General features: G+C 32.6%; 4 protein-coding genes across 4 annotated transcripts; 2 read left to right on the top strand and 2 right to left on the bottom strand.

The window, feature by feature from the left end:
* Positions 1 to 442: 442 nt before the first annotated feature.
* Positions 443 to 1,793, bottom strand: RO3G_16101 (uncharacterized protein; the record flags this gene model as incomplete). The annotated part of the gene is made up of 5 exons (XM_067670685.1): positions 443 to 781; positions 832 to 1,043; positions 1,096 to 1,171; positions 1,227 to 1,648; positions 1,697 to 1,793. 5 exons carry the CDS (start codon positions 1,791 to 1,793, stop codon positions 443 to 445), a joined length of 1,146 nt encoding a protein of 381 aa, XP_067526786.1.
* Positions 1,794 to 3,704: 1,911 nt separating this feature from the next.
* Positions 3,705 to 4,523, top strand: RO3G_16100 (global nitrogen regulator protein; the record flags this gene model as incomplete). Its single annotated transcript, XM_067670684.1, has 1 exon — positions 3,705 to 4,523. The coding sequence occupies one exon, from the start codon at positions 3,705 to 3,707 to the stop codon at positions 4,521 to 4,523; it is 819 nt and encodes a 272-aa protein (XP_067526785.1).
* A 173-nt stretch (positions 4,524 to 4,696) lies between these two features.
* RO3G_16099 (uncharacterized protein) lies at positions 4,697 to 5,968 on the bottom strand (the record flags this gene model as incomplete). The annotated part of the gene is made up of 7 exons (XM_067670683.1): positions 4,697 to 4,740; positions 4,793 to 5,022; positions 5,070 to 5,356; positions 5,407 to 5,425; positions 5,482 to 5,587; positions 5,645 to 5,899; positions 5,959 to 5,968. The coding sequence occupies 7 exons, from the start codon at positions 5,966 to 5,968 to the stop codon at positions 4,697 to 4,699; spliced, it is 951 nt and encodes a 316-aa protein (XP_067526784.1).
* A 4,470-nt stretch (positions 5,969 to 10,438) lies between these two features.
* RO3G_16098 (uncharacterized protein) lies at positions 10,439 to 12,459 on the top strand (the record flags this gene model as incomplete). Its single annotated transcript, XM_067670682.1, has 2 exons — positions 10,439 to 10,513; positions 10,573 to 12,459. 2 exons carry the CDS (start codon positions 10,439 to 10,441, stop codon positions 12,457 to 12,459), a joined length of 1,962 nt encoding a protein of 653 aa, XP_067526783.1.
* Positions 12,460 to 14,106: the final 1,647 nt, after the last annotated feature.

The following is a 14,106-nucleotide window of genomic DNA, read 5'->3' as shown; positions in this document are numbered from 1 at the left end:
TTTTGGAATGGCAATATTTTTTTTTTGGTCTGTATTTTATTTTCTTTTTGTTTCTAAGAAAAATGGCAAAATTAGACAAGATGAGCTCTGAAGAGCATGTGTCAATTTCAAAGAAAATGTTTTATGGAGGATTTGCTTTTCTACCCTTTTTATGGCTAATCAATTTTATATATTTTTACAAGACATGTCGAAAGCCAAATGCACCTAATGAATTAAAGAAATGTAAAAAAAAAAAAAAAAAAAAAAAAAAGAAAAGTTTAATTTTAATTCTTTTAGTAGATATTTACTTGTCCTTAACAGGTTGCATCTTTTGGTTTATTCTATTGACAACTTGGTATGCCTTGTTTGTCAATAAAAGAGTGGCATGGGGAGAAGGGGGCGATCGTATTACAGTTGTTATACCCAAAGGAATTTAGAAATTTATTATAATAGAAAAAAAAAATTATACAGCTATTTTGTAAGGAGCAAAATCCTCTTCTGTAACAGGTAAAGGACCATCAGCACTTGCGATATTACATTGATGGAATAACCTAAAATCGTCCTCTTTTAATGAGCCAACAACAGAGTGAAGTAATCCTCTGTTGTGGAATATAACAAAGTCACCATCTCGCCATTCATGAGCAAGTACGTTTTCAGGGCTTATACTAGGCCTTTGTAGTTCATACAAGATTTCCCGTACTTTTTTCAAGTCGCCTACTGGCTTTCCATCAATAATTAAATCCTCTACAGCAGCTGGGTGAACTTGAAGATGAATCTTGTTTGTCACCGGATTCTTCCATAACTAATCATAAAATAAGGCTTTTTTTCTTATTGGTTGTTATGATCATTTACCATAGGATATATTTTGATATCGGCTTCATTTATCTCTGGTAATTCATCCTTTGAAAGTTCTTTTCCTTCAGAAACCATACCTAAACCTGTAGAATGAGCCTTTGCTTTGGAAATCCACAAGTAGGGATGTGCTGCATATTTAACCTGAGTTTTAAATGCGAGTTCTTTCATTTCAGGAGGTAAGATTTCAAACGCTCTTTGACCAGAAATAACTAGTAAGTCATATCAGTTTTCCTGTCTATCACTATACACACTGCATATTACAAGCTGTTGTTCCTAGCTGAACTTCAATTTCGTCATTACTCCCATCATCATAACGTACTATTTCTCTCCTTGATTCCTTTTATATTATTAGTTTAAATATAGTTTGTTTTCATTTATTTATTTTTACTTACAGGATTCTTTATACCAAATAAGGTTGTAACCTTGGGAGGATTCAACCTATAAAGAGCAGCATCCATATGCCACCTGTAAAATCGAGTATAACCTGCGTCCATTTGTTCCTTTGTCAATATCTCTTTATGAAACACTGTATGGCTAGGATGGGTTAACTTTTTTTCTTCAACGCCACAGTGATTCTTTACTACACCATTTCCCAATAACTGAACTTGAGGTTGTATAGGTAAAGGAGAAATATCTCGGGCAATGATCGACTCAGTAGCACGATGCATACCCCCGTGACCGTATTCGTCTATGTTTTTTGGATCAAACCGCTTGGTCAGTTCATATTGTGTCTTGGGAGTAACATGGCCTTGATTTCTGACTACTATGACTTGATAAGTGTAGACAGCTTCAAACAATTTATCAAAATCCTCGGCTTTTTTTTAATGAGTATTTTTTATCTTTTCAATTTCTTTATTCTTACGAGTAATTGTCTCAAGGTCAAGATCATTAATAATCGCACCAAAGTCAACACCAGACTGTTTTTCGGTTGGAATAATAGGTTCGATAGTAAAAGTCATTTAAATTTAAAAAAAAAAAAAAAAAGAACAAGCACAGTGGGAATCGATTTAAATATATGTGATTCGGAGTTTATGCATAATAACCCAATGATATACACCTTATAATCCTATTATACCATGTATGATTATAAATAATCGATATATTTCCTTACTCTTGTATTTTCCCACCCCGTCCTTTTTATCACTTTACTTCTCTTTCTTTCTATTTACCCATGTAAAAAAAAAAAAAAAAAAATAGCATTAACAAAATAGTATATCATAATAAAGTATGATTGATAAGGATAAAGAGATAGCATAAAGAAATTACCCTTTCGATAAATGATAACATCGTGTAACATGAGCCTTGCTTACTTTCTTGTTAACCCCTTTTTTCATATGTTAAAATACGTCAATTTGAATACATTTATCAAGAACATTTGTATCTTCACTTATTAGCAGTTACTATAGCCATTGAAAAAGCGAGAAAGAAAACACCATAAAAGGATATGACTACTGAGGCGTATAGAATAAATCTCATGTGTTTGTTACATTTCTTCTTTGTAAAAAGCCATTGTAGCTATATTTTATTGTCAAATTACAGCATAGTAATCATGATACAAAAAAACCTGGGGGTAAAGCCCATCATAAAATCATGTTTGGTTTATTTTTCACATTGAAGTAAAAAGGACACTGTTTGTTGTTAATAATTATTTTTGATTGCATGTACTGCTTAAAGTCTCTTGCTGTACCATATAAATATTGTTGCTCACTTGATTACAGAAAAGGGTATTTTATTGATTGGCCTTGTTAATGAACGATTAAAAAATGGACTATGTTTATTATGCATATTATGAGATTCATATGAATTTTCTTTAAGGTCTACTATGTCTTTGCCCAAATTAGCTAATGTCTGTAATATGTGCACATTGTTTATGTTAATGCCACTTTTTCCCTTATCTTCCCGCTCTTTTTTCATGTTGCTATTAGTATTTTATAAAAGCTACAATAACAATAATGTACCTTCTTGTAATTTGTCGAAAGAAAATAGTTTTTATTTTTATTAAAAGCTTATTTGTTATGTGCTCTTTCAAATTTTAGTTGATATTTGCTGTTTACACGATATAATTTATCTTCATATCAAATAAGGAAAGATACAAAAAAAAGGTTTTAATTGATCTGTTCGCTACCCGTATCAAGACCCTGTGATAATATAAGAAAAGTTTGATAGCAATTGTACAACATTAATCATTGGAGATTAATAATCTCTTGGCTTAGGATGATCTTTTCCCCTTTAAAAGTCACTGGCTTCCCTCCCTCTTTTTTTAAAGCACTAGCTTTCTATCATACATGCATACAGAAACGCACACAGAGAATCCAGCCACATTATTTACGCCTGGTTAGATATCGACTGAACCATACTATTTCAAGAACCGCATACGTTTTAAAACACTCTTAACTATAACAAAAAGAATGCTATTGTGTATACATTGGAGTGTTTTTTTATATATAAAAAAACGAACTTAGGGATCTTCTGTTCATATGTTTGTTGTAAGTTTATGATAATACATCAAGGTCCTGTTGTTACCGCTTACTAAAAAAATCTATCTGTGCTTGTGTGACGTAAATGTTGATCTGTCCGTTCACCTCCGTTATCAAACACATTTATTTATATATGTGCGCTTTAAATAAGTCGACAATATCCTTTACCAATTACAAATTGTAAAGAAAGAGAAATAGTATAAAATAAAGCATTATTATTATTATATATTTATATTAATACACTTTTTTCGAATAAGATTTACAATATAAAAAAGGGTCTTTGTATAAAGGAAGGCATCGTAGGACAAACCAAACACTTTTATCATTTATAAGCTGATCACAGCTCAATCGATTGAATGTATCTTTTTCTCTTTCTTTATTGTTTTATTAAAAATGCAACAGACATTCTATACCCCAGCTTTCTCACTCTCTTATCTACAAGATGCTTCTAGTTGGGATTACGATGAATCATACTTGGAGAAAGAAAGTCATTTGTATTCTACAAGTTGTATATCTGCTTTTACACAACAGCATTATTCTCTTTTGTTAAATTCAGTTAACGATTATAGTATGTTCTTTGAAGACAATACTCAATCTATTGATGGCTTTCTTTACGATACATTTATGGCAAACCCTTCTTCCACGCATCCTACTACCTCTTCTCTAGGATCATCAATTAATAATAAAGAAGTATTTGAACGACAATATGACACACACGAGACAGAGTTCACTGATTCTCCTTTAATGTCCGAAAAGAACCGCAAAGGTGATGAGGAACCAGTCAAGAAAAAATTAAGAAAGACTAGAAGGAGACGTAGCTGCTTATCTACGCTTTCCAAACACAAGATCAATTCAACACAATGCTCCAATTGCCATACTACTAACACGCCCTTATGGAGAAGAAATCCTGAAGGAGAGCCACTTTGTAATGCGTGTGGTTTATTTTATAAGCTACATGGTACAGTCAGACCACTGAGTCTAAAAACAGATGTTATCAAGAAGCGTAACCGTCATACAAGGACAACAAGAAACAAAAAGACGTTACGCACAAGACGACATAGCAATAAATATGGAAATGAGTCGAGTAGCTCCTCATCTATTTGCTCTGAATTGGATTCTTTTGAAGAATATTCGCCAGAAATGACAAAAGAACAATATGAGATACCGTTGGATAGTTATTATGATTTAACCAACAATACCTTTTTTTTATAACTTTGTGTAATTACTGTATAATTTAGAAAACAGTCTTGTTTTTATTTGTAAATTTCTTTTTCTTTTTCTCTTTTTCTTTTTTTGAATAAACAAGATTTTTTTTATTTAAGAAAATCCACAATAGATAGAGTTATTGTTTTCTTTACAAACAGTGACAATTGGACAGTCCCGCACTACCCAATATCCATTTGTACATTGTCCATAGCTTGATATTCCGCTACATTTAAGCATACCATTCTCATTACATATTTCACCCTGGCTTATATTACTTAATCCATAAACACTGTTGTTAGATATATTAGAATTGACATTGCTACTTGGTGTATCTTCTTTTCCCGTATTAATGGCAGTAGTTGTTCCTTTTGGTGTATTATTCTCTTTTGTTGCATCAGTGGCTGAGGCTAAAACTGCCTGATCAGTAGAAGATGATGCAGGACTGATTACTAAAGAGGGAGCAGAGGATGATAACATGGGTAAACCATCATCCTCATTTTTATCACTATACTATAAATGAGTACATTGTTTCATACACTTTTTTTCTTGTACCCGTGAATTAGTCGTGCAACTCCATGCGCATAGCTAGGTGAGACATCCAATGTGTTACCATATGCTTGAGATACATCCCATATCATAATACCACCAAATGACTCTAGTTCTTGTAGAGACTTTACAGTATCAACAAGTTTGTCAAAAGGTACATATCCTCTACCAGCAGCACTAGGGCTTCCAGGAACACCGACAAAAAGGCGAACGTCTTTGTTGACTGAACTTGTTTTTGCCCATTTATCCCAAATATCATAATTGAATTGCTCGCCATTGATAACATTACAGTACTATCTTCATATAAGAATTCTGTATTACATGTCTATAAACGATTACTTACATTATTATAAAATTGAATCCTATTATAAAAAATTCAATACTTTTTTTTTTTCTTTTATAACTCATATGGACTTACATAATAAAGTCAAACCATGAGCTATCTAAAGTTTCCCCTAAAAAGAAATCTGGAAAAGGACATTGAGGTGCTGCAGCAATATAATATTCTTTTGAAGTTTCCTTTGCTATAATAACAAGAGTCTACTTTAAATTCATTAAAAGTGCTATTCTTTTTTTTTTACCATAATGTTCACGCATTCGGTTTACGAAGGCAGGATATCCATCTTTTGCACCATTTTCTATATCAAGATCAAATCCATCCACAGAAGCATTACCAAATGGTCTAAAGGTATTAGTATCACTGCCACCACCAAATGTATACCAAAGTTCGTCTGCTAAGCTTTCACCTTCTTCATATGAATTTAAACCGTACTCTGGTGTAGCACCACCCAAGGAAAGCAATACTTTTTTACCGTTATCTTGACAAAACTTGATATCTTTTTAGGTATGCGTTATTTATTTTCACTCCTTCTCTTTTTTTTCTTTTAATTATTACCTGCTTCCATTCGTGGACAATTTAATAATTCCGTACCTTTTATTTTATTTTATTTTTGAGTGAATGATCTGAATAGAAAAGCACTTTAGTTACCTGGAATATATCCAATACAATCCTTCCCACTATTTGCAATATCAAAAGATGTTAATCTTCCTTCTCCTATTGTTATTTTTTCTTGTCAATAAAAATATTTTCCGAAGGTATTCTTTTAGTACCAAATTTATGTAAAAATGAGACAACCAAGATATCTACTTCACTTTTAGTACAATACTCTGCCAAAGACTACAAACAAATATGTTAGGGTGTAACTTATTTTTGACCTTTATCAAATAAAATACTTTTTGCCAAAGTGAATGTTCCGGATCATTGTTTGCCATACTAGCAGAATTTTGACCCCTAAAAATGATGCATTCTGTTATTTATTTTGACAGTTGCATAAACAAATAATACAAACCAGTAGTAAACAATATTTGAATTTGACTTGAGATCGAATTTACATAAAACTTTAGAAAACAGAACAACTGAGCTTATAGAAGCAATAATTTGAAATCTTCTCATTTTCTAAGGAATTTTTTTTTTTGAGAAAAAAAAAAAATAAAATAGAAAAGAAGAAAGAAGCAAACTCTATCAGTCTCACTCTGGCTCCTTGAATCCTTCCCCCTTTTTTTACTTACTGCAATTAACAAGTGAACCGGCGATTTCTATATGACATACATTTTTTTACTATAACTTCTACAATCGAAATCCTAGTTTAAGCAGTCGTATAACATTAAGTAAAAAAAAAAAAAAAAAAAAAAAAGGTAGCAGCCAAAGAAGTAAATTTCATAAAGAAAACCTTTCAAAAAAAGAAAAGAAAAAAAGGTAAAAATACTAAGAGGAAAGGCTAGTGCTTTGTATTTTTATAAGCTGCTATGCCATTTTAGCAAATGAACTTGACCCGAAACTCGAATTTTGCTTGATTACTCTTTTTTTTTTTTTTTTTTTTCCAATTTACTTTCTTTTTCTACAATTTACTTTCTTTCTTCTTTGAATGTCAAAAAACTGTATTAGGTATAAAATGAGAGGGGATTATAAAATGGTACTAGTAGATTTTATCGATATAAGAGAGAAAGTTTTTCTATACAGGTAGTATATTATAGTCCTAAATTTAATTTCAAGAGAACTTTGAATAAAAGAATTTGAGAGAAATTTTCTCTTGATCTTTTTCTTCTATCAAAATCTTAGAGAAAAAAATATAGTTGATCCAGAATATTCAGTTAATAATTATGAAAGAATAATCTTTTTGTTACAAATGTTTCCCTTTCGGATAAGAATAAAATTCGTGCTTAAAGCCTCTATTGAAGTAAGGAATTCAAGAGTAAAAAAAGGAAGTGGCATTGTCATGATTTGAACGATCAAAAGGAAACACAATATCTATTCAATTGTCCATGTTAGCGGATCGTTAGGAATGGCAATGACAGGGGCCAGGATCTCAACAATAGCATATCATTTTTAGCTCAATCATAGCAAAGTTGCCTTTTTAATAATATTAAGAACCATGATGAAAGAAAGATTAATTAAAGGTAGATAGTATCGCACTTCTATAAGCGAATCTTGAAGTACAATAAAATTTAAACCTGTGTGGTTCTAATTGAAGGATACCTAATCTTTATAAAAAAAAAACCTTTAGAAGCTGACTGATAAGGGAAGGAGGGAAAAGAGAGGACGTGGGAAAGAGTTCGTGGGATTCGATTATATTTCAATTCCTCTTATCATCATATATGTATGATATAGCGTTACATGAATCATTCTACTTCAGTAAGTGCTTTAGTACTTGTTTCAAATCTTAATGTGCTTTTGTTAAACTTAAATTGTTTGTATACGTATGGGCTTACATATGCTGAAGCAAAAAATATCAATATTTTTTTAATCTCTTACACAACCTCAGACGATCAAAGGAAATTATGAGATGTAAAGGGTAAGAGGGCATAACCACGAAAATTATCGTTTTTAACTGGTATATGACGCTCTTGGTTAAAACTACTACAATTTATATAAAAGGCGTTTTAAAGCTTACAGAATACAAGAAAAACCAACATAGTATAAGCCACTGTTTACCCCTTCTTTCTCTCGGTAGTGTTCATTCAAAAAATGACGTTTTCAGGGGGGACAATAAAGAAAATTTAGCGCCTACTTCTCCTTATCTTTTTCTTTCTTTTTTTTAATCCATTTTTCTTATAATACTTCCAAAAAAAATATTATTAGTCTTCAATGAAGCTATAAACTTGAAAGTAGAGACTAGCATGTTTAATATAAAATTTTGCTGTATACGCTTAAAGATACAGAAACAGAGACAAAGATGACTAATTGAGTTTTGATCTCAAAATACAAATTAAAGATTGATAGAAATAGATGGTGTTAAAGTGGCTAAAACAAGGGTTACAATTTAAATCAAAGAGATAATGATATGAATCATATCCGAAGTTTATAAATTCATTGTATTTGTTTATATAAATGAATCTGCGGCTTTTATACGCCCAGTGGATGATTTATACCCTAATAAAAAATAGCCCTTGAGAAATAATGAATTCGATAATAAGCAAAAAATGGCCACAGAGGACAGGAACATGAGGAAAAAAAGAAAAACGCCAACTGATTGAGTTGAAGACCATGTGAAGTGTAAAAACTTAATAAGATGAACGCCCAAAGATTATAGAAAAGGACACAGGGAGCAAAACTGATTAAACGAAAACATGAGAAAAAGTCATATGAAACAAAACGTTTGAGCATCAAACTGAAAAACAAGCATGAAATGTAAAGCGAAAAGAACGAGACAGAATATAAAAAACTAAAGCTAAGATCGAATTTAGGGAAAGGGGGTGTCAAGCAGAGCAGTACACGGATAACAGGTGGATCCAGAACAAATATATTAAACTTAAAGCTTAAGGGACTGTGTCATCTCTTCCTCTTCGAGTAAAAAACCAATGAATGTTTTAACATAACGATTTAATATTTACAAACAGTGCACTGACGTTCCACAGGTAAACCTGTTTCTGTGTCAAACCTGCTTTGCTTAAAAAAAAGAAAGAAGCTTAAAATTAGACAAAAAATAGGTTAATAGCCTTCAAGGTTAATAATGACAAACTACTATTCTAAGGTTTCTCTTTGTGAACAAAATAACGCACGTACAGTTGTATTTTATTTTCCCCTTTTATTCCACCATAATTCAGACAGCATAAATGTGTAACAGTTAACAACCTCGCATGTTATAACTCCTTTGTGTTACTCGGTAAATACTAAACTTGGCGAAATTGTGCATCAATTAAACAAAAGTTGTGTGATTTTGATACTATTTTTGGAAAACAACAAATAACAGAAAGGGTTTTTATGATCGTAGTTGACAAGTTTGATGGTGAATTGAGGTTATACAAAACCAAAAATGGGAAAAGCACCGATACTAAACTCAATAAATAATACCGGTTTGATTGAGGGTTTTGTTAAATGACAAGGTAACCTCGATAGACACGAGAATATAGCATCCGTTGAATGGCAAAAAAAAGATCTGAAGCGCTCATCTAGGAGAGAAAATGACAGGAGAGGAAGAAAAGACTCCTACAAAGGGAGATGCAATAACAGAAATAGATACTAAAAGCAAGAATAAAAGTCGCGATCTAAAAACTAAAAATGTTTTGTAAATAAGCACAGCTTCATTTTTAAGGGGATTTAGAAACCACAGACCTCTCTTTTTTTTCTTATGCAAACCCATCAGCTCTCACTCCTTTCATTTGCAAGTAATAATAGTGCATATGATATATCAAGATGGTCCCACTGCCTTAGTCATTAGATGGATTATAAAAAGAAAAACAGGTTCTTGAAAAGCTACAGGTTTGTTCATCAGACGCCAAGCAAAGGAAGATTAAAAGATTACTTTATTCTCAGAATACCGTTAGTCTCACCCATTTACATTGTGTTTAAACCTTTGTTTCGGACAGTATTAAGCATACTTGTGTTACAATGGTTTAAGGGGAAGAAGAACAGTAAGAGAGATAGTACGCATAGTTCGATTCAAAAATAAACAATAAAGAATACATGAAAGGAGTAAAGATTTAAGTTTTATATGAATTAGTTCTACACATAGACTTGTACTAAAAAACGAGATGGATTAAAAATAATGAAAAGTAGCTTGATTTAACTTTAATGTTGGCAATATTTTGTGAGAGAAAGAAGGAGAAATACATGTAAAGATGGGTTAGTATTGTTTACATACAAATAATAGTAATGAATGCCCAAGCGCAAGGTAAGACACGTTATTCATTATAGTTAAGGAGTTTATTCAATCAAACGCATTAGCAGTAAAAACTTCTGTATCTCGCCTTGTCTTACTTCTCCTTATTTCTTTTTAGGACTTTTTTTCGTTTTAATAAAAACTCATCTTTTTTATTTTCTATTTTTTTTTCTTCTTCTTTAATTTCTTCTTTTTTACTAAATAACAATAAAAAAAATGGACACAAGTGTATCACAACAAGCATACACTTCAATGATGAAGTTTACTATTGATGGTCGTCCATTTTTGAAGGTAAAGCATAACTCACAAATCGTATGATTGATTTATTCTAAATGATGACATAAAAATAGGATGTCCACGACTTATTCGCAGCACTCATTGTTCAAATGCCCCTTGGCACACACCGCTATTTATTCAGAAATTATTACAACACTTTTTCTTCAGAAGATGCTATCCAAGCCTTAGGCAACTTACGCTTCTCTCATACTGTTCGTATTCCTGACCCAAGTGATTCATCTCGTTTTCAAAGAACAACTACTACAACTACATTCAATATGTCTCGAGAAATGGCTAAAATGCTCTGCCAACAATTTCAAAACTGTCGCTTAATGGAGAACGCTGTCGATCCGCAAAATAGAACCTTTCGGGATAAAGGAATATGGCATCTTACCCCAAAAGGACTATGTATTTTGCAAGACTTTTGTGTTCGCACAGAAGTCAATATGACCAACTTAAGAAAACATTTCAGTCATATGGAGGCTATTCAACTTGCTCGACTTGAGCGTAATCTAGACGATGATCAGCTCATACTTAACCGCGCCTGCATATCTGCCATTTTCCGTGTAATGATGACTTCTCTGCCGCTGGATGGTGAATTGACAAGCTCGGGAAATGCGAGTTCCGTCTCTGTATCTAAACAAGCTAACTTTGGTAGTAACACAACACCTCCATCATCTACCACATCTTCCGTCTCCTCAACAAATTCCACTTCTTCACCCTCTCTAAGTGCTCCCTTTGCCATGTCATCTACTGTCTCCGGTGGTGATTCTCGTGTTCAACTACTTGGAAATTATCTTTTAACATTATCCAAGTCAACCAAAAGCTTACCGAAAACAGTCAAGACTATGAGAACCTTATTCTCATCACAAATGTGTTGCGACTGGCTATTGGACTACAGCACGACTTCTTGTCGAGAAGAGGCCGAGACAATGGCAAGTGAATTTTTAAAGTATGGCTGGATAGAATATCAAGATACAAAATACAACAACAAAGACGTGCCACTCAAGGCTTCAAAAACAATCATGTTTGTTGTGACAGACAAAGGAAAGCAAATTGTATCTGATACAAGCAAACAACAAGCTGCAGTAAACCCTCTGACATCTCCTTCTTGTTCTTCTTCTCAGATTTCCGCTGTACCACAACCGCCTCAACAGGTCACACTTCTGGATAAAATACCACAAGAGGGTCCAATCCCAGGAGAAGAACAAACCACATTAAGAGAAATCTTGTCACAGGACCCGGACTCATTAATGATCACGCAATCAACTACAACAACCAGTGAAGACGATACTGAAGAACCAAATCAAGGCGAGACATCTTCAAGGCCTTCCAGCATAGCTATAGACAACAACATTAATCCTCAGTTGGACCCCAAAGAGAGCAATTCGGCTCGGCTCCAAATCATTCTCGAAAATCCCAAACTGCGATCCTCCTTTAAAGATTTTCTACGTGCCAATTTTTGTGAAGAAAACTTAGACTTTTGGATTGATTATAATACATTAAGGAGGAAATGCCGTAATCAAAGCCCCGCGTTACCTTCTCAAAAGCAAAAGGATCTTTTGGAGGATGCCTATGATATTTGGATCACTTATCTTGCTCCTGGGTCATCATGTGAATTAAATGTGGAACACTCACTTTGCCAGGAAATGGCTAGAATAGTTAACTCCGTTGTAACCGTCATACCTGCTTATTCCGGACAAGGAAAACCAACAATTCTGATCACAGCTTCTTCCGCATCACAAAGTTTAAGAATGATGATCAAGTTATTTGATAGAGTCAATGATCATATTTGTCGGTTAATGGCGTCTGATTCAGTTCCTAAATTTGTTAAAACTGAAAAATATCGAAGGATTATGGATGCTATTGAAAAAATTGAACGTAAAAAGCAAAAAGAAAGCTCTGAATTAAGGGATGATACGCTTTCTGTAGCAAATGGTAATGTTGAAACACAAGCTTAACTTTAAATTCTATCCTTTTGTTCTATTAAAACTGTAGTAAATAAAAAAAAAATACCATCATAATGGTTAAAATACTTAAAACATAATCAACATTCTAGATATTACATGTTTTTAAACCAAACTAAGCCTAAAATAGTAATTATGACAAATATAGAAATGTCAAAAGCTGTCAGTTGCCAAAGGTACATCTTCCTTTTTTTCCTCCTTTCTTTTAATTTTGATTAATTGTATTCAATGCTGTATATGCTCTCTACAAACAGTTGAGAAGAAAGGCCACAATTACACATCCCTTAATAAAGGAGGTTATATCATAAATATAGCTCAATGCTGTTTCAATAATCGCCACATTCACTTGTTCATTTAATCAAATAAATCTCGTTTTTAATAGTTGTGAATTTGGTGGTGTTAGTTTGAGGACGATATTAATAAATTTAAAACGTTCGAAATTTCGACTGTTTTTTCATGCATTAATAAATGTGTAGATCATCAAGACACGACATTTGAGGATGAACAACGATCAAGTAAATAGCGGTATGATTAGATAGTAAAGACATAAAGCTCTTAATGAAAAAAAATTGAATAGCAAATATATCTTATGCCTTAATTCTTACACGCAAATTCAACCTTTTTAGACTTGAAGCTTTTACATCAACGAGTTCATGCTGTAGTCAATTGAAAACTTTCAAATACACCATTAAAGCTTGTCTTTCTTTTAGCGTTAATTCAATAAACTATGGGTCGATATGCCTTTCACTTATAGGGAATAAGGGATTGGTATACTTGATTTTAAGCTATTTAGTACATCTTCAGAAGAAAAATGTATAATGGTGAAAAGATACAAAAAAAAGCCTTTTACCTAAAAAAAAAAAAAAAAAAAAGGTACAGAAAGACTAGGACACACGACTTAATCTCATTCATCTTTTCAACTAAAATAACTAGGAAGTGTACTTTACTCTACATCATACTGCCTGGCATAATAAACTATTTAACATATCCCTAAGCTAGCATACAAGCTTATAAATCCAACACAATCAACAAGCCCAATAGTAAGCATTTTTTCCAAAGACAAAAAAAAGGCGAACATCAATGTAATTTGAACAGATTTCCATTTGAGTTGTCATTAAGAAACGTCGGTTGGTTATACAGCAAAAGACCAAAAATTCAAAATGAATCAAGTAGTTGTCCAAGATTCTATTTATTCTATTTTGCGGGCATTTCATAAATGAAATGGGATGATACGTGATGAATTTGAAAAAAAAAAAAAAAAATGAATACGAAAAGATATTCACAAAATTAACCTTGTTCAAAATAGTAAGGTAGCAAATTATTTAAGAAGTAATAGAAAGTGCAGATATCCTTATTCCGAGGAACACTATTCCGAGGGCTTCTTTTTCTTGCAAGAAACAATGGTTGTACCAACATGATTATTTTTAAGCATTGTTACCCGATAATTCGGCCCAAATGTATTCGCCACATGGAGACTGGTACGCTGAAGCATTTTATAGTACACTCATCGAATTCTCTTATAGCTGCACGACCAATTATTCAATCGCCTTGAGGGAGAGCAGTACACTGGCCATTTGCCCAAGACAGGTCATTCTTGACTATTTTTTTCTGCATTAAATGGATTTTATGTTTTGTTTGAAG

The sequence above is a fragment of the Rhizopus delemar genome, genomic scaffold, assembly GCF_000149305.1.
Source record: "Rhizopus delemar RA 99-880 supercont3.18 genomic scaffold, whole genome shotgun sequence".
Classification (NCBI taxonomy): Eukaryota; Fungi; Mucoromycota; class Mucoromycetes; order Mucorales; family Rhizopodaceae; genus Rhizopus; species Rhizopus delemar.
This window is presented reverse-complemented; position numbering and strand designations above follow the sequence as displayed.